The sequence below is a fragment of the Alternaria infectoria genome, assembly GCF_024043175.1.
Source record: "Alternaria infectoria strain BMP 0036 chromosome Unknown scaffold_10, whole genome shotgun sequence".
NCBI lineage: Eukaryota > Fungi > Ascomycota > Dothideomycetes > Pleosporales > Pleosporaceae > Alternaria > Alternaria infectoria.
This window is the reverse complement of record NW_026250699.1, coordinates 909858-928753: the sequence shown is the minus strand read 5'-3', so window position 1 is coordinate 928753 and position 18896 is coordinate 909858. Positions and strand designations below refer to the sequence as shown.

General features: G+C 52.2%; 8 protein-coding genes across 8 annotated transcripts; 4 read left to right on the top strand and 4 right to left on the bottom strand.

The window, feature by feature from the left end:
* Positions 1-1474: 1474 nt before the first annotated feature.
* J4E92_006752 (uncharacterized protein) lies at positions 1475-3202 on the bottom strand (the record flags this gene model as incomplete). Its single annotated transcript, XM_051498118.1, has 2 exons — positions 1475-2978; positions 3030-3202. 2 exons carry the CDS (start codon positions 3200-3202, stop codon positions 1475-1477), a joined length of 1677 nt encoding a protein of 558 aa, XP_051351844.1.
* A 1719-nt stretch (positions 3203-4921) lies between these two features.
* J4E92_006751 (uncharacterized protein) lies at positions 4922-6108 on the top strand (the record flags this gene model as incomplete). Its single annotated transcript, XM_051498117.1, has 2 exons — positions 4922-5113; positions 5284-6108. The coding sequence occupies 2 exons, from the start codon at positions 4922-4924 to the stop codon at positions 6106-6108; spliced, it is 1017 nt and encodes a 338-aa protein (XP_051351843.1).
* Positions 6109-6296: 188 nt separating this feature from the next.
* Positions 6297-8009, top strand: J4E92_006750 (uncharacterized protein; the record flags this gene model as incomplete). Its single annotated transcript, XM_051498116.1, has 3 exons — positions 6297-6678; positions 6728-7120; positions 7174-8009. The coding sequence occupies 3 exons, from the start codon at positions 6297-6299 to the stop codon at positions 8007-8009; spliced, it is 1611 nt and encodes a 536-aa protein (XP_051351842.1).
* A 296-nt stretch (positions 8010-8305) lies between these two features.
* J4E92_006749 (uncharacterized protein) lies at positions 8306-9040 on the top strand (the record flags this gene model as incomplete). The annotated part of the gene is made up of 1 exon (XM_051498115.1): positions 8306-9040. One exon carries the CDS (start codon positions 8306-8308, stop codon positions 9038-9040), a length of 735 nt encoding a protein of 244 aa, XP_051351841.1.
* A 2608-nt stretch (positions 9041-11648) lies between these two features.
* J4E92_006748 (uncharacterized protein) lies at positions 11649-14274 on the bottom strand (the record flags this gene model as incomplete). Its single annotated transcript, XM_051498114.1, has 3 exons — positions 11649-12393; positions 12442-14129; positions 14179-14274. 3 exons carry the CDS (start codon positions 14272-14274, stop codon positions 11649-11651), a joined length of 2529 nt encoding a protein of 842 aa, XP_051351840.1.
* Positions 14275-14986: 712 nt separating this feature from the next.
* J4E92_006747 (uncharacterized protein) lies at positions 14987-16125 on the top strand (the record flags this gene model as incomplete). Its single annotated transcript, XM_051498113.1, has 3 exons — positions 14987-15515; positions 15567-15984; positions 16035-16125. The coding sequence occupies 3 exons, from the start codon at positions 14987-14989 to the stop codon at positions 16123-16125; spliced, it is 1038 nt and encodes a 345-aa protein (XP_051351839.1).
* A 372-nt stretch (positions 16126-16497) lies between these two features.
* On the bottom strand, positions 16498-17190 carry RPS15 (ribosomal protein S15; the record flags this gene model as incomplete). Its single annotated transcript, XM_051498112.1, has 4 exons — positions 16498-16742; positions 16793-16914; positions 16994-17051; positions 17154-17190. 4 exons carry the CDS (start codon positions 17188-17190, stop codon positions 16498-16500), a joined length of 462 nt encoding a protein of 153 aa, XP_051351838.1.
* Positions 17191-18039: 849 nt separating this feature from the next.
* ALTA5 (60S acidic ribosomal protein P2) lies at positions 18040-18436 on the bottom strand (the record flags this gene model as incomplete). Its single annotated transcript, XM_051498111.1, has 2 exons — positions 18040-18309; positions 18365-18436. The coding sequence occupies 2 exons, from the start codon at positions 18434-18436 to the stop codon at positions 18040-18042; spliced, it is 342 nt and encodes a 113-aa protein (XP_051351837.1).
* Positions 18437-18896: the final 460 nt, after the last annotated feature.

Here is an 18896-nt window from a genome sequence, read left to right as displayed (position 1 = left end):
ATCGCTGCCCAGCTGGTCTTGGGCCGGATGGACAGGTAGCAAGAGCTGGCTACCGCCGTTTGGCTGCAACCATAGTTCCAGATGTCTATATGTCAAAGACGTTGAGATCGTGTCATTTGACGAGGACCTCGTTGGCTATTGCCTGCCAAAAGGCACGGCAACACCGTGCATGTTAAAATTCTCAGCAACTTGCCTGCCGACATCACAGTTCTTCACCAGCGAGTACAGAACTGGACCATCGAAAATGGCGCATCCGCACGCTACAACGAATCATTACGAGCTTCCTTTACCTGTGATAGAGAGCGTGTCTCTTGGATCTCCTGACCGGGTTTTAGTGGCTTTTGGTGTTGAGATGGAGGAACTGCAAGATCGAGGAACATTTCTGATACATCTAGCTGACGAATCCGGGTGGTTCGAGGAAGACGAAGATGCCCGCAAGTTGTATCCAAAGCCCTTTGATGAATTTGAAGCCCGTGCATTGTATGAGGACTGCTGGGCATCAAACTACAGAAAATCGGGCCCAGAGGAGTGCCTTGTTGCTAGGTGGATTAACGACGACTGTACTGTCTGCGAACGTATAGGATTCGCAAAATTGGATAACTGGGGGACTAACAGTTGGTGGACAGAAAGAGAGCAGCGAGTCTTATATCTTATTTAAAAATAATTAGAAGTAGTGTTGTTAATGTTCTTAACGCTGCTGTTGTTGCTATTGCTGCCTTTCTATGTTAGAATAGAGGATATCCCTCTATGCCTTAACGGGCTCGAAATCTAACATTAATCACACTTCTAATAGCTGTTTGTTAGTAATTGCATCTCTAATAGCTTTTAGTTGTAAATAAAAAATAAGGATCTATCGTGCGTAAAACTTATTTCAGAAGATTTGGGTATCCTGATTATATCCTACCCCTGAACTCCCCCTACGATGTGCGCAACGGTGTGGTACGGGAGCTGTTGAGCTTAATTGGCGCGCGCGCCACGATTTGGAACGCATGAAAAGCGTCGTAGGGCTACGTGTAAAAGAAGCCTGCATCCTCACCGCTTCAACTGTGACGTCATCTTGGTTTATGGTCATTTTGAAATGCTGCTCATTTGACTTCTATGTCATAGCCTTGCTCCGGTCCCATGGTGTCATATGCGAGACCATTATTGAATGGTATCTCAGTGGCTAGGTGCAGTGTTGACGCATGGGCTTATCTTCCCCGATGCCAGGCGTACACAGCTCTAGGCGCACGATACCCAGGTAAGGCTGATCCGATGGTTGAGCCGCATGTCTCAACCAATCAGTAAGAGCATAACAGAGGGCGAGAGTCTTCACAATCAAGAAACTCTGATTCATGACGCCTTAGAAGTGCAATGCTTGTGGGGAGGAGTGACAGTGCCGAATCAGCTTGTTGATCTAGCAATGGTATACGGCTAAAAAGATGAAAGCACACGCAAATAGAAAGAACATTCGAAACCGTTCTTTGGTGCCACTTTAGGCAATCCAGTACCAGATCTTCTGCCAAACGTTCTTTGGCACAGGCGCACCAGTAATATCGTCCTTACACAGCTCGTTCATCTCACGCACACCCGTTATGACATCGATGTGCTCGACCTTGATGGCAAACGGTGTCCTGAAGTAGATCTTGTGGCCAGCGTAAAGTACGATGAAGATTGGAATGGTGATATAAGCGGCAAGGAAGTCGGACACAGACCAGTTCGCTGGCACAAATACTTGGAAACCGTTGGTCAGAGTCAGGAGCGACACTACGCTGAGGACAAAATATGTGAGGTATGGCTGGAACGGTGTGCGGTAGGGAAGAGACTCGAGCAAATTGTGGAAGATCATGGCTTTGCGGAAGCGGATGTATGTGATCATGACGACAATCCAGGCAATAAATCCAGATATGGTGGAGATGTTGGAGAACCACAAGAAGACCTGGGCGCCAGTGCTGGAGACATTCAGGTAAGCGAGGAGTCCAATTGCCCATGTAGCAAGAACAGCCACATATGGTACACCTTTCTTGCTGGTCCTGCCGAAGATCTTAGGCGCTTCTCCGTTGAGAGCCATACCATACAAGACGCGGGATCCAGAGAACAAGAAAGCGTTTCCGGCAGACCACGCTGATGTCAAGACGGCCGCATTGACGACGTGGTTTAGACCTACGATTCCCGCACGCTGGATACCAATAACGAAGGGAGAAGCGGAAGCGTTGGAGCTCTTGCTGAGGAGGCGATCATCGTCTGATGGGACAATGACACCGATGATAAAGCTTCCCAGACCATAAAAGATGGCGAGACGGTAAACGAATCGGCCAGCAGCCTTGGGGATGTTTCGGCGTGGGGCAATAGTCTCTCCGGCAGCGAGCGCAATCAATTCAGGCGAAGTGATGAAAGCAAATCCGGCACGGACGAACGCAGTCCAGTAGGCCAGAAATCGCCCAGAGTTCCCTTCCACGATATACGGCTTGAATGCGCCTGGGTTGTTCCAGTATCTGAATCCCAACCTCCCTTGATCGTTAGGGCTCCCACCTAACATGATGACAAAGCCGAGAATAACAAGACCAATGATGGTGATGAACTTGATAGAAGCAAACCAGAACTCGGCTTCTCCAAATACCTCGACTGCAACGATGTTAAGGAACAAGACCACGACCAGAAAGATGGTAATCCAGACAGCATTGTGGACAGGCGTCTCCCAGTACTCGACAAGGATTGCTCCAGCCGTAGCTTCAGCGGCCACTAAAATTGCGTAGGCGTACCAGTAGTTCCAACCAGCGGCGAATGCGAGGCTCGGGTCTACGAATCGCTTGATGAAGTAAGGGATAGTGATACCGCGCATGGGAAGGTAGGTGACGATTTCAGCCAAGTTGTTCATAACGTTGTAAACGACAAGCATCATACTGAGGTAGGCCATGAACAACGGAGCAGGACCGACGAGGGCTAGGATAGATCCAGATCCGATGAAGAGACCTGTTCCGATAGCACCACCAAGCGCACTGGCAAGGTGTTAGCGATTGGTTCAGCGACACAAGAGAATGCGGACTTACAGAAACTGGATGTGTCGACTCTTCAGTCCACGATGTGTGTCTCCACCTCGTCCAGTCTCACCACCAACAGTAGCGGCGCCATGAACAAACGGCTCCTCAAAGCCAACTTGACTCTCGTCGTAGCCATACGGCACAGCCTCAGGCTTCTCGTCGGCCATGTGGTGGTTCGGCATGGTTAACACGAGACAGAAGGAAGGCTTGGTCGGCGGTACCAATCTTGCTTTCGCCTTAGGGGGATGCCTAGTGGTTATATAGATGGGATGCCAAAGGCGGCTGAAGAATGCGCCGGCCGTGATAGCAGATTTTGCAACAAATGTGGTGTATGGGCCGGCGCGAGAGGAGGATTATTCCACGTTCGCGGTTCGGACCTACCCAAACATGGTACGGCTTCGGTGGCCAAGTCCTTATCGAACGTATGGGACGATAGTAGCCCAGACCCTTGTCAGAACGGGTTCTGGGAACCAATTATCGTTGGCTAGTGCAAACTACCGGTAGGAAATGCGGGGAAAAATACCTCGAGCGCTGTGATGGTTGCAGCCCGTTACTTTACTCGTATGATGACGTCCCCTCTGAGCGGCGCGCATTCCTTCGGTTTTACTTCCTTGCGCCACGGGCACTGTTCATCTGTTGGGGACTTAAGACGCGCCCTACGTGCGGAGTGAGGTGATAAGAACTGAGCCGACGTAAACCGTGCATATTGTGTGCATGAGGCTCAAACTGGGCGTGTCCAGAGCCCGGACAAGCTTTGGGAGATATGCTTAGAAGCCTTAGCGCTCGAGGTACCCGCCGCTGGTTTGCGAGCTGGGTCTGGGTAGAAATGGAGCTGATCATGGGGCGCATGGAGAGTGCACTGACTGACAGTTAATTGCAAAACCTGGAGATCGCGGGGATGGCGGTTCGTGCTTCATCCGGCGGCGCTGTTATTTGGTCCCACCGGACAAGTCTCCGATGAAACCAACCAAGACTGTATGCGCCGTATAGGAATAGACGCAGTAGCTCGACATGTTGGTACCTATTCGCTTAGAAAATCTTGACATTCAACCGCAATACTATTAGGCCTCCCTTGTTATCATCATGTGCTACTGTTATCTTCAGCATTCGTACCATTGAGGTTTTCAAACGTAATACCTTCACCCAGGCAGGATCTCAGAAGCTTGGACGTCGCTTGGAGGATATTCACTGCGGGTCTCTTGTGGGTACATCATCCGTAGGGCCATGATGGCGCGACCCACTGTCGTACCAGACATCAATCTAGCAGCTTTAGCATGTACTCGAATTTATGAGTGAAGGAACCCTTTCGCATCTCATCCTAGTACTTACTTACTTGCCGACCTTCAAGAAAAAGCTGGCTGTCAGCTTCGGTAAATGTCAGTGCGGTAACACTGCGCGGGCGTCCGCCCCGGTCGACACGTGTCGGCTGGTCCTGCAATCCTGCGCACACCAACATGTGGGTCTCCTGATACCATTCAGTCCACCTGCATGCCCTTTTGAAGGCATGTAGCAACATACGACATGTCCTCTTGGAGCACACTCATCTCGTCTTTGAGCATACGTAACCCATGGAATCGCGCAGGGACGAGTCCTATACTTGGTAATGTAAGCTTACATCAGCCCCATATCCTCTACAGTAAATCATATCTCAGAACGTAAGTTGAGTCGTTCTCGTGGGCCTGTCGAGTTGGTTGGGTCAAGCTTCGAGGGTGCTTGGAAGGAACAATAACCCCTCACCAAGCTTTCTGCACCTGCCCGCGGCAGGAAGCGAAGGCGCGGAGATGACACCACATGCGCGCGTCGCGAACGTCATACAGCAGACGTGTAGGCACGCGCTTCGAAGCTACAAACCCCCTCGACCCCAGGAACCAACATAAAGCATCAATCGGGAAGTTCGCGATATGATTCCGCAGGTTGTGATCGACAAAGTTCTCTCCAAAGCGCAGGAATCTGCGTCACATAGCTGGGAGTACGGCACTGTATTTGAAGCGCTACTCGAGTACAGAGATCCTCACCACAGCATCTTCCATGACCCATTCCCAGGGGGCAAGATGCCAGAGTTGCCGGTAGAGGATGTAGAAGCGTTGCAATATGTGAGACCATTCATACAGACGAATAGCGCGAGACTGTGCGAAGGTAACGGTAAGCTCTCTTCTCTCAGAATACGTCCAACGCATGCTAAAGGCAGTGACTAGGTTCGTCGTCCGATCCGACATCTCTCTGCATTCCGGCCTTGTTGCTCTACAAATCGACAACTTTCCAGGCGTCTGACAATCCTTACCTCTCCGCGGTAAATCGCCAGCTGCACGATCTGCTCTCCACCACGCCCAGATACAGCAATGGCGCGATATCGCATCGCGATGCGTGCCCTTCTTTGTGGGCAGACTTCGTCTACATGGTACCGCCTGCTCTTGCATACCACGGTGTCTTCACCTCGGACATAGGCATGGTGAAAGAGAGTGTACGGCAGTGCCAGCTATACTGCGAGGTGCTGGGCACGTCGAGGGGGTATTGGCAACACATCGCCAATGCCGAGGGCACACACAGCGTAAAGAGCGATGACGGCGCATGGTGTACGAGCAATGCCTGGGCTGCAGCTGGGATGACTAGGGTGCTAGCAACATTGCGCAAATCTCAATACGAATCGGAAACCGCTGATGAGCAGAAGATGCTACTAGATATGACCAAAGGCATTCTTGACGGCGCGATAGAGGGCGATACTGATGCGTCGGGCCTGTTGCGCAACTATCTCGATGACGAGACATGGTTTGCAGAGGTTGCTGGGACAGCATTGATGGCAGCTACGGTCTTCAGAATGTCAATCCTCGAACCTGGCACATTCGGCGAACGGTACGTAGGATGGGCGAAGCGTAAGCTGGAGTCTGTCAGTCGCCATGTAGATGAGGATTCTGGTATTGTGGCGCCTGTCGTCAACTCCTTGACGGAAGCTCAGCGGACGCCGCTCAACGGTATCAATCCGGAGGGACAGGCTTTTGTAGTGTTGCTATACGCTGCATGGAGAGACCGGAGGACTGTTGCAGAAGATGCATCCGTCCCGATGGCCGGAACTGACGCGTCGAGGACATGAGCAGCGCGTGCGGCAGTGGCTCGCGTCATTTGTACCTCGGCAAATCGGACTCCTCACGTCAACCATGACTCTCCGGCATGCAATGGAAGCCATATCTTCAATCACGGGATACGTGACATAAAAAAGAACTGCATCTCGCGACCAAGAGGTCAGACTGCGCTCTTCTTCCGTTAATCCTATAACACGACATGACGTCCACCAATACCCCCGTGATCATCGGCGTAGGCGACATCAAGAACCGCTCCACCGCCATCGCGGATGCGAAGGAGCCCGCAACATTGATGCTAGAAGCCATCCAAAAGGCCATTAGCGACACTGCATCTCTTTCGAAGACCGATTTGCAGTTAGCAATCGACAGCATCGATGTCGTCAAGACGTGGACTTGGCCGTATCCAGATCTACCCGGGCTTTTGGCAGAGAAACTGGGCGTTGATCAGAGTCTGAAATGGAAGAGATATTCCGAACATGGAGGCGATAAACCAGGAAAGCTCTTCGATGAGGCCGCTAAGAGGATTGCAAAAGGCGAATGCAAAGTCGCGGTTGTAACTGGAGGTGAAGCATTAGCTTCGTGTACGTACTGCATGCCTTTCCGCCATCTCCACTCATCTAAGTGTACCAGTATCTGCATGCGCAGCTGCAAAGAAGCTTCCTCCGCCGGGCTGGACAGCTCCGTCCGAAGCCGTAGATTCGGTCTTCACACCAACAGGTCGCGACCTAGGAAATAGTGCGGTTTCCTCTCTCTGGCAGACCCTTTCTTCTACTGACTCTGGCAAAGACCTCGGTGCTATTCACAAGATTGGTGCACCAATACATGTCTACCCACTTTACGAAAACGCGTTCCGTGCGCATCGCGGACAGACGCTGAAGGCAAACCACGAAGAGAGCGCAAAGCTGTATGCTGAATTTGCAGACGTCGCAAAGAATAATGAGTACGCATGGAGTCAAGGAACTTCAAGTAGTGAGGAAGACATCAAGACTATTGGGAAGAAGAACAGGATGATATGCTATCCTTGTGGGTCTCACCTCTTTCCGCATTAGGAACGGACGCTTACATCACGCGCACAGATCCCCTGCTTATGAACGCCTTCAACACGGTTAATCTTGCCTCTGCAGTCATCCTTACATCGACTTCCTTCGCCAAAAGGTTAGGTGTTCCCGAGTCTAAATGGGTTTATCCGCTTGGTGGCGCAGGGACGAAGGATGCCGATGAATTCTGGAAACGACCAAACTTCTACACATCGCCCAGTATATCACGCTCTATCGATGCGAGTTTGAAGGTTTCTGATGCTACCAGGGAAGAGATGGATATCGTCGATATCTACTCCTGCTTCCCTATTGTGCCTAAGATTGCGGCGCAGCATCTAGGGATACCTGTGGTTGGTCGTCAAAAGCCATTGACCATACTTGGTGGTCTGACATCGTTCGGCGGAGCTGGAAACAACTACTCGATGCATGCGCTCACTGAAATGACGCGGCAGCTGAGAGACGGCAAAGGCCAGAAAGGACTTGTGCTCTGCAATGGCGGCGTTCTGAGCTATCAGTACGTCGTGATATTGTCGAAAGAGCCTAGAAGAGAAGGAAATTATTCGACAGAGAACCCTCTACCGCCGCAGATTACTGATGTGCCCGCGCCTGAGCTCGTTTTCGACCCAGAGGGCGAGGCTGTTGTCGAAACTTACACCGTAGAGTTCAACCGAGACGGCAGCCCGCTTCGAGGTCACATTATTGGTCGCTTAAAGAGCAGCAGCAAACGTTTCCTCTCGAATCATGGAGATGAAAGCACGTTGCGACAGATGGCCAGTGGCGCGGTCGAGATCGTGGGCAAAAGCGGATGGGTTTGGCAAGATGGTGAAAAGAAGGGGAGGTCGCTGTTTGCATTCGATAAGCCAGCAAGACTGTAGCGACTTATCAAGTGGGTGAAGAGAGCGATGAGCTAGAATATCTGCTATGAAGCGCTGACAGGTCGAGTGAATGGGAGTGTCATTTCTCTGCGAGTACATGTGGCGAATCTACCCAGGTGGGCCACGGAGTGCTGCGGTTTGGGCTTTGCACAGTCTGCTAGCCTACTTTTCTACCCGGGTGCAGTCTCCCATCAGCAATACACGCAGTTGAACATAACTCTATCTTCTTGGTCCCTCCACTCGCTCTGCATTCATCTCCAAGATACTGCAGCGCCATCGCGCAACATTTTCCAGTCATGTCTTCCTCATCCGCAACGTTAGACTGCATCACGACTTCCCTATCTGCGATAAAACTCAACCCTACTGTCTCACCCCCTCCAACTCAACCCGCACAATCTTCTCTCGAAAAGCTTCCCCTAGAAGTCCGACAGCAAGTCTACCGATACCTCTTCAACAAACGCGACCCTGATTCACTCTCGGTGGGTGTCCGCCTTTGCTACCGCCGCACCTTCCAAGCCCTCGAATCATCCGCGCGGCCCATCCTCTGGAGTCTCACATTGACAAGCCGCCAAATCTCCCAAGAGGTGCGCACTTACTTCTTCGGCTTCTACTGCTTCAATCTCATACCCGCACACGGGAAATACGGCTACCAGAGTCTCCTCACGACGTTTTGGCTGAAGATCGGGGCGCATAACCTTTGTCTTATACGGAAGCTTTCGCTGCCTTTGTACTCTATCCGTTTATTCGACGAAAGAAACGGTCTGGTGGAGCAGTCTAGATTATGGTTTGCGTCGAACCTTCTAGCGAAATTCCCGGCGCTTACCCATCTCGACCTGGGCTTGCTTGTGCTAGAGTGTCTACCACGCGATCACTTAGTCTTCTCCAAAACGCTACCAACGGCCGAGGAGATGAAAGCTATGAAAGAGTGGGAATGGAGTGGTATCGACGCCAATATACCTTTGCGAGAGTGCTTTGAGGAGATGGGCAGCGCTATACAGGGGAAGAACGTAGAGGTTGGGATATACTGGTGAGTGGGCTATAGCAAACGGAAAGATTCCAGTAACGTATTCTTACTGACATGCGATTAAGGTCAGACTTGCTTCACCTGGAACTACTGCGGGAGCATAAATGGCAGACATTTGACCGACTTGAGGCAGCCTATAAAGAGAGGCTGCTGGTGATACTGCAGAAGTGGCTTGAAGCGAAGTCAGTGCAGAGCAAAGGGCCACTTCGAGGCTTTCGAAGGGTTGATGATCAATCTTCTCGTGGTTATGACATTGTGGATAACTACTATTGAGCCATCGGGGTAGACGATAAGTTGACGGATTGTGTGGAAGATATGGAAAGATCACACAAGGAAGCATTATGTGAATCAGTGTTATTGAAAGCACTTCAATGCCTTTCATATCGTATGTGCTATCGGTATAGTAATCATTTGAAGACTTTTGCTGCTGTGCAGAAAGAAATGAGAGCTGAAGAAAGTCAAGCAGATTCTCCAAGGTAACCCAACCACTGGGAGTATTGATCGCTTTAGCTGAGAAGGTACTAAAGCCTTTGAGTCCGTCGCTGGTGGTAAGGCACCGGGTAGAATTCAACCCCCACCGATAGGACATGCCGATGTCCTTGACCGAGCTTAGCAAGCGTGACATGGTGAGGCGACATGTCTGAACATTCAGGTCAGCCGATATAGCGAAAAAAAATGGCGCAACAGTCACTTACTGATGAGCTGGTTAAGATCGCTCATACCACACTATGCTGAGCCCAACCTTCACAGCTTCAACCGTTCCATCAGGCTCGAAGCCTGCAATCTTCAGGGCTTCTTGGGTTGGTACTGTCCCACTTGAAATGCTGTAGCAATATAGCCCAATCCCCTTGATTCTCACCCACTCAGCTAAGAGAACCTTCAGATCCTCGAGGTCGCTGCGTAGTCCCCAAAATCCCCACATTATGGTCTGTATGGCATTTGCATGATGCGGCTGCAATATATGCATCCATCTGTTCATGGCTGAGGGACTTTCGATATGGTTGGGGCTGAAGATGTTGTTCTGGAAGAAAAGTAAACTTGTGTCATGGCGGAATTGGCGGCAGGTTCGGGAGAGAGCTGTCTGCTCACGCCAATGAAGACCCATGCCAAGTTTTCGGATGAGATAGTAGGATGGTTTTTCCACAGATGTCTCGTGAATCATGTAGCTCTGGCCTCCTATAACGTAGTCGTAGATCTGGTTCCGGATCTCTGCTGGTAGGCGAAGGAGAGGTGAGTTGCTGTTATGGAGAGCCCTAGAAACCATCTCATCAGCTGATGTCAAATGTCAGAAGGCTTTGAAAATACTTACATGGCTGCCCGACGTAATGTCTCACTTCTGGTGACGCGAGAAATACTGGGCTTTGCGACTCTACTTGTCGTCTTGGATGTGGGAGTCTTCCGACCGCGCTTCTCGATGTTGGGGCGCGCCATCGTATGGTGTAAAGAGTTGTGGAAGTCAACGTCGATGACAAGGCCAGTTTGTAGTCGGCTGGTGCTCGGGATCCGCGCTAGCGCGTGGTAAGTGGTGAGTGATGCCCAGGTGGGAAGCAACTGCGAGGGTAAAGGTAAACGGGAAGGTGCACTACACATGTTTGATGGTAGTTTATGGATGCGCAAACATGACACGGGTCCACTGAACGCCCAAGACCCGCGTTCTCGCGATAAGTGGGAATGTATCACGACCAGACTCCCCCATACGTTGATATTATCCTTGCTTTTCAGGTTGTTCCCTTTTCGCATCTGCGTTGGCCTGTCATAACAGCTCGCCCATGACATCTCTTCGTACTGCGCTCATGTCTATCACCCAGATTCCCACTTTTAATTAACCAAAGTACAGCACATACTCACTCTCACACCATATCCGCCCCTCCGTCCCATCATTCATCATCCCCCACTCATCCCCAAACCCAGAAACGCCGACCACCTAGTAAACACGTCTCGGAGCGTGCGAACGATGCGGATAATCTCTCGAACTCCTATGCGGATGCCCAGAACGCGTAGAGCGCTTGCTTGAACTTCGTCTTGGTTGGGGTTTCGATCTCGACTTCGATGAATGCGATTGTGAGCGTGAACGTGAGTGCGATGACGATTTGCCGCTAAAGCAGGCGAGCAACGCCACGAGGGCGCTTGTGATACAAATGGTTGCGGTTGGAGGGGTGCGTTGAGGGTGTATGAGGAGATGTAGTCGTGAAAGGAACGTAAAATGTTTGGAGACAGTGGTGGATAATGTTGATGTCGTGAAAGCCTGATTTATGGGTCATTACTTCCTCTTATACACCACATAGTGTGCAGTGCCGCACCTCACCTTGGACGTCACTTCCCTCCCGCTAAGTACTGATGACATGGGCTGAACCATACTTTCCAATAGTCGAGGCTTTTAGGTCTGAGTTACCAGCTCGACTATTAGCATTCAGACCCGCGATATCCGGACCCTGCATGAGTTTCGATGCTTGGCTGTGCGTGGCGTCCGGATGCTGCCGCCGGCATGATTGGTCGACAGACCAGCAAGATCCGTGGCGCATGTCCAAATGACGTTCGCTGTGTAGTTCGTGGACAGTTTCAATGTACTGGTAATGGATTCATAGCTCCGCAAGCTTTATATGAACGTTAAATCTTCACAAACCACTAAGCACGCTCTGTACCCCAATAGTTCCAACATCATCTCTCCTAGCAATAAAGCCCTTCAGCTCCTGCGCATCTTGTCCACCCGCAGCCCTAAGCCTATCCCTCAACGCCTCAGGCCCGATGATGAACAACGTACTGACATCCGTCAGCACATCCATAGCACCAGGTTCCAGCTCATCGCCCGTAGGCCATGCTCTCACGAGCTCAACATAGCGGTTCATGTCTTTGGATACACTGAGACCACCGACTTGCGAGATGGTGAACTTGAGGAGGTGGGATAGAACGAGGGATCGCAGACCGCGAGCGAGTTCGGCGAGGAAAAGGGAGAGATTGCGACCGGAGAGGGCGGCGGAGGCTTGAGAGGCGACGCGTGTTAGGAACGCGGAGACGTCGCGACAAGCTTGTGTTTCGGTTGTGACCATCAGATCGTCTTCTTTGGGTCGGAAGTCGGTCTTCTTTTGTTGGGACAGACATCTGCTCACCCAGTTGAGAGATGCTGTGAGTGTGAGATTGAGGATGTTGGATAGTTTAGATTCAAGGGTCGACGTTGTGCTGTTCGCAGACTTCTCGATATCGCGGCGAATGGTGAGATTGGGTGTGCAAAGGGGGAGGACGATGGTTGTAGTAGTTTGTTGGAGAAGATGGAGGATTGTGGTGATGGCATGTAGCGACGGGAAGTGGGCGAGATCGGGGGCTGTCTTGGAGTTCTCTTGAGAAACGGCATGGTCTTGTGCACTGTTTTGGTGTTAGTTAGGATGCGCAGTTAAAGCAGGTATTACTTACGCGTCTAGTGCCGTCTCTAGATAGATCTCGCCCATCTGCCGTAGCAGTAGGTTTAGTAGTATTTGCACGTCCTTCGGCGTCTCATTACCAGGCGACAGCTCAAGTCCACGCCCAACACCTTCTGCCAGCCACTTGAGCATACGCTTAGCGACTGGTAGCGATAGCCTGCCATCTTCATCAGTCACTTCGATGTCTTTCTTCTCTTGTTGGTCTTCTTTCAAGCCAGCAATGCGAAGCAGCGTTGCTTTTTGACTGGCGGGCAACTCGGTGCTTTCAAGGCGTTCCATGTACTTGTCACGAGCGGATGCAGCCAACTCCTTGCCTCGCTGGGCTAGCGATCCAAAGTACGAGGTTGGCATCTTGCTACGTCGCGAGTGGTAGATGGTGAACTTGAGCAATAGCGAAGAGTAAAGCTCCTCCAGGTTCTTCTTTTCGCGCTCGATGTACTTCTCTCCAATAAAGTAGGAGGAGAAGAGCTCTTCCAGCTGCTGATCAAGGGTAGCTGCGACCGCCGAAGTAGCAGGCTCCGGGTGCTCTGTCAACCCATGTGATTTTAGATCGTCCACCAACTGCGTGATGTAGCTCCTAGATGCCTGCAGTGAGCGCAGGAATGCTAGTGAAGACAATTCTCCTGCTTTGTCGAGCACCATCTCCAATCGGCTTTGTATGGACTGCTGGAAGATGCGCTCGAGGAACTTGATGAGCACCTCCTCGTAGTACGGGAATGCTCGTTTGATGATGGCAGACTCATCTTGAACGACAATCTTGACTTCGTCGATCAGAGACTGTAGTGTAGGCTCAACGCCCGGTGGTTCCGCATCAGGATCTTGAAGGCGATCCCAAGTCTCCAAATCCGTCGCTAGGTCCTCGCCATTCAATTGCATACGGTCGATGAAGAAAGAGTGCTGGTTGACATATGTTCCAATGACACTAGCTCCGTCGTTGAAGCCCTTGAGCGCAATGGCACAGTCGCGCATGCCAGCGTAGTTTGGACGCGCATAGCATTCCTGAAACTTGCTGAGGAGATCTTGCTCCAGGTTCTCCAAGAACTTCTCGATGACTTCCTTCGTGTTGTGTCTCGACTGGTGCACCGTTCTCCTCTTCATGCCGTTTTGTACCTCTCCGTTGACTCGCTGGCTGCCCTCTGGGTCGAGACGCGTGCTGATGCGCAGTAGTTGACGTGCAATCTCAGCGCATCGTACTATGTCGCCGTTCTTTCGCTGGTCCTCGAGGATCATGAGCTCGCCCCGTTCGCTGACTTCTTGCCAGCATTCAATCAGGAACTTTGCGTCCAGGGCTCGCTTCCGCTGGCGATCGAGCTCTTCGAGTCGCTCTCCGATGCGCATGGCAACATTGCCGCCAGTATCTGACCCTCCCTCATCATTGCCGTTCAGCGAGCTGTCTAGCCTTTGGAACTTATCCATGGCCGTCTCCAGCCTTCTCCCAAGCGATTCGACATTCTGGTTGTGTTGCAGCTCCGCACGGCGCACAGCCGTGGAAAGCTCAGTCTCCTTCTCTTCTAGGTCTTCGGAAAGACTGTTGAGCCGTGTGAGGGCGTGTTCGAACGTGCGAATAAGCGGCTTGGGGTCGAACGTCTGCTGGCCGGCAGCACCTCCGGAGCGTCGTGTCGCAGGTACGGCAATTTGGGAGAGGTCCTCGATGAAGTCTTTGACAAGGAAGTCTTTGCTCTATGAGAGTCAACAGAGGAAACCAGGCGGAAGCTGTACGGCTGCTTACGGTAAACTTCTCTAGGGTGAACTGCGGCGCGCGTATCGAATTCCTCGACGTCTGGTGGGTGAGTACCGACGAGCCATCGGAGCTGATGCGCTGCATGGTTGCAGAGGTGTGGGCAACTGCGCCTTGGGTGCTGGGTATCACTCGAGTCTACTATCACGGACGTCTATCGTAGCAGCCCAGCGCGCCAATGCCCCCGGTTGCCCTGGAGGTGCTGATTGAGCTGTCGCGGGGCATGAAATTGCCGGGTTTTGCTAAAGGATACGCCTCTTTCACTCCCGCATGGTATTAGGCGTAAATGTCTCCTGTTGCAGTGATTTGCATGTGGTGATGTAGCTTGGAACATGTCCGAGTCGCGACTGTGGCTTGTCGCACCCGTGGACACCCCACGCCTCGGTACCAGGTCCGCACTCGCAGCAGCTCCAGCCGAACGAACAACGGGTGACCCCATGCACTATGATGCCACCAGTCCAGCCTGGGTAGGCCGTATACAAAGATGCAAAACAATGCGTTCCTTGTCTACAGCCTCACAGTACTTGCGAAAGCATCCGCGTAATGACGCCTCAGCGCATGGCGGAGCAGGCGGGATGCGCGTCTATACTTGGCTGTGCTCGGCAGGCACGGCGCCACACGTACTTCGTATGCACCAGCCTCACCGGGATATTTCATCATCTTACGTCTGCCAGACATGGCCAGCTAACGCGCGCATTGTTCCTCTCCTTTCTGTCATACGCCAACTACTCGACCCTGTTTCCATAGACGTTGCCTGTCCCGTTCATTTTGTTGTTCAACACCCTCCACACCGCCCGTAATGGCTACCACAGGCCTGACTCCCACGCAAGAGGCCGCTTTTAGACGAAGCAAGCAACTCTCTGTCCAGCAACGCGAAGAACTTCTGAAGCCCTTTCTCCCCTCTGAGCCATCCGACAGCGAGACGCAGGCGCAGAAGAAGAAGGCCCTCCGCGACCGCCGCCAACGCGCAGCTCAACAGAACCGCAAGCCACTCGCAGGCCCCATCAAGACCTTCCTCCACCTCGCAATCTACCACGTCGTCGCTCTCTTGTTCAGCATCTTCTTCCGCTTCCGTCGCGCCTACCGACTTGTCAGGGGCAAGGTCGTCTCGCTGCTCAAGTACCATCACCGGACTCCAGAGTTCATCGCCCACGATGTCAAGGACCTTGAGAAGCTGCCCAAGCACCTCAGTGTGATAGTTGAATACCAAGATGACGACGGAAGCCAGGGTACAGCCGGATTGGAAGGGCTTGTAAACGATGTCTGTGAGATAGCAGCTTGGGCCGCGAGTGCCGGCATACCCTTTCTGAGTGTCTACGAACGGACGGGCAAGTCTTCTCCATTCTGACCGCAAGACGCCAACTAATAAAGATGAATAGGTGTACTTAAGAACTACCTCCCCCAGACCCACGCCTCCATCTGGTCAACTCTAGAAGCCTACTTTGGATCCCATCGCAAGCCTACGCTCTCCCTCCGTGCGCCGCACCTATCCTCCTACTCTCCTCCCAACACGCCTCCTCAGAGTGCAGACGATGACCTCAAAGGGGAAGAACGCCAGCATCTTACCGTCCTCCTCCTCTCCGAACACGACGGCCGCGACACCATTGTCGACCTGACGCGCACACTAGCCGAGATGGCCCAGAAGGGAGACGTACGACAAGAGCAGATCAACACGGACCTGATTGATGCGCAGTTGAACGACCACGTTTCGAGTGAACCGGATCTTCTGATTCTGTTCAGTCCTACAGTGCAGCTTAAAGGATACCCACCGTGGCAGCTGAGATTGACAGAGATCTTGTAAGTTGCCATACGTTGAACCACTAACTCCCTACTGACATACAATGCAGCCACCTACCAGACAACAAGGGTGTCAACTACCAGGTCTTCCTGCGAGCCCTGTACAACTTTGCAAAGGTCGAGATGCGCCTAGGGAGATAGCAGCATCGCATTCTTGTCGTATCTCTTATTGTAACAATACCCAATTTGATTACTGTTATCCATCGTCTAGTTGGCTTACCATGTCGTGGTACAATGTGAACATCGGAACGTAAAGTGCAGCATAGCGCCATGCTTGATTGACCAACGACTGCATCGTCACCATCACATGTGCATGTCACGTAATGAAGGAGCAGTCTTGGAGGTATCTCGAATGTCATGGTGGTGCTATCTACACCATATCTTCATGCCCGCTGTGACCGTTGTGTACGTCGTAGCCATCGAGAGTAAATGCACCTAACACCTTATTCATTGTAGGTCATCAAGTACATATCCGCCCCACGAAAGAACCCATGCAACCAAAACCCAGTTCGTTTACTTGAGAGGAATGAAACGGGAGGAGTGAGTGGCACCAATACCCGGCCTTCCGTGCTTGACGGGCCTGTATGAAATGGAGAACTCGGCGAGGTAGTGGCCGACCATCTCGGGCTTGATTTCGACCTGGTTGAACTCCTTTCCGGAGTAGACACCGATGACGGAGCCGATCATCTCGGGGACGACAATCATGTCACGGAGGTGGGTCTTGACAAGGTCGGGCTTCTCGTTGGGCTTGGCCTCCTCTGTGTTGTGTTAGCAATGACCCGTCGACTGGGCGGACAGTGGTGCGTACGCTTGGACTTCCTGAGCTTCTTGATGAGACCCATGGGCTTGCGCTTAAGACCACGGTTGAACCTGCGGCGGGCACGGGCGTGGACGAGGTCGCGGAGTTCCTCAGAGCCGAGGTCGAGGAGCCTGTGTATCGATCAGAATACAGCCACACTTGTATGCATTTCCAGCGCGTTCGGGGAGTCGCGGGGATCGGAAGACGTACTGGTCGAGGTCAACGCCGCGGTAAGAGAACTTGCGGAACGCCCTCTTGGCCTTAAGGGCTGTTGTGTTCGTTAGCCATGTCCATCACGTTGTGCGTCTACGTATCCAGGGAGAGCGGTGCGGGTGTGTGGGAAGGTCTGGTGCGGAGGGCAAGGGCGTACCAGCTGCGGCCTCGGGATCGTAGTCAGCGTCAGCCATGTTTGCGGTTGTCGAAGTGATGGGAGAACTTCGTTGGGTCGCGAGGGTAGTTGTCGGTCGTCAGTTCTCGATGGGCGATATTGAAATTAGAGCCCTGGAGGTGTAGCTGCCCCGTGCGCTAAGCGAGACCTCTTAGCGCCAGTCCAGACGGGCAGCTGCGATCATGCTATTCACCCAAGAACATCTAAAGAACATCTGAATTGATGTGAACATGATTATGACGATGAATTATCGCTCCATAGATGTAATCAGTCCCCACGCCCTGCAAAAAATTAGCAGGATATTCACAACACCCCCGCTTCACATAAGATGCATACAACGACTTCAAATACCTGATGACGCAGTGAGTTCACACGCGACTATTCTTCTCTAAGTCTAGATAATGATCCGGAATCACTTCAATACTTCCAAGATCATAACATTCTCTGTTATGCTCGTTCGTGGTGGCTGTGGTATCCCTATACATCTCACTGTCGGTTCGCCAGTCGCGAGATTTGACATGACATGTTGTAAGTAGATGAGAATGCGCCTTAGACTCCAACTGGGACCTGGTTTCATTGGAGACAACGCAACTTTAGTCAAAGATGGTCATGTCAAACAATCACAGCCACCATGCGGGATTGGTCGGGCATCACACGACACTAGTACACTTGATGAATGTTTGAGGGTGCATGGCTTCATTCCGGGTATCTCAGCAGGCAATTAATCTAGTAATGCCGCAGTGTCCTTCTCCAAATCCCTTGTAGTGCTCGCTCGACACTCCCCAAATCGAACTCGTTGCGCATGATTCTCGTAATGGTCGAGAGATTTGCTGGATCATACATCGTGAAGAGGTGGTTGGCGACGCGCTTAGTCGAAGAGTCCGAAACCCATGTCGTCGTCAGACTCCTCCTTCTCCTCCTCCTTGGCGGCCTCGGGAGCGGCCTCAGCCTCAGCGGCACCGCCAGCGGCAGCAGCACCACCGGAAGCGGCGGCGCCACCGGCACCACCAGAGGGAACGGAAGCAAGCTTCTCGGAACCGGAGGCGATGAGCTCGTTGATGTCCTTGCCCTCGAGCTCGGAGATCAGCTTGTCGAGACGGTCAGAGTCAGCCTCGATACCGACGGACTCAAGGACGGCCTGTTGCGTTGTTAGAACGTGATACAGCGAGTTGTGCTGAACAATTCCCTCTTACCTTGACATCAGCGGCGGAGGGGGAGGTGTTTCCACCGAGACCGAGAAGGAGGTATGCCGCGAGGTGCTTCATTGTGATTGTTGGGGTGGTTTGTCTGGAACAGGAGTTCAATCGATTTAACCTGCGCTTGTCAGTATTGCGCTGCTAGATGCGATTCCAAAGTGATGCGTACCGTCGGGGCCGGAGACTGAAGCTACAAGTTCTTCTGTAGGTTGTCGTAGAAAAGAAAAGTTCGAGGTCCGCGAATATTGACTTCGGGTGGGATCTCGCTACCTGGGCTATGCCGCAATGCGACTAGCGCAAAACGCCCGCATTGTCACGTGTCGTCGGGCTAGGCGCAAAGCCATGTATAAAAGCGACTTGTCTGCGCCGCCGCCGACCGCTCATTCTCTGGCCGCTCCCCTCTTCAATCCACGACCGGTCCCGTGCGCTCATCCTCCTCCCCGCGCGCGTGATCAGTCATCGCCGACTATCGACACCGGCGAATCTCCCCTGGAAAGCATGTACAACTTGTCCTCCAATCGATTTGACG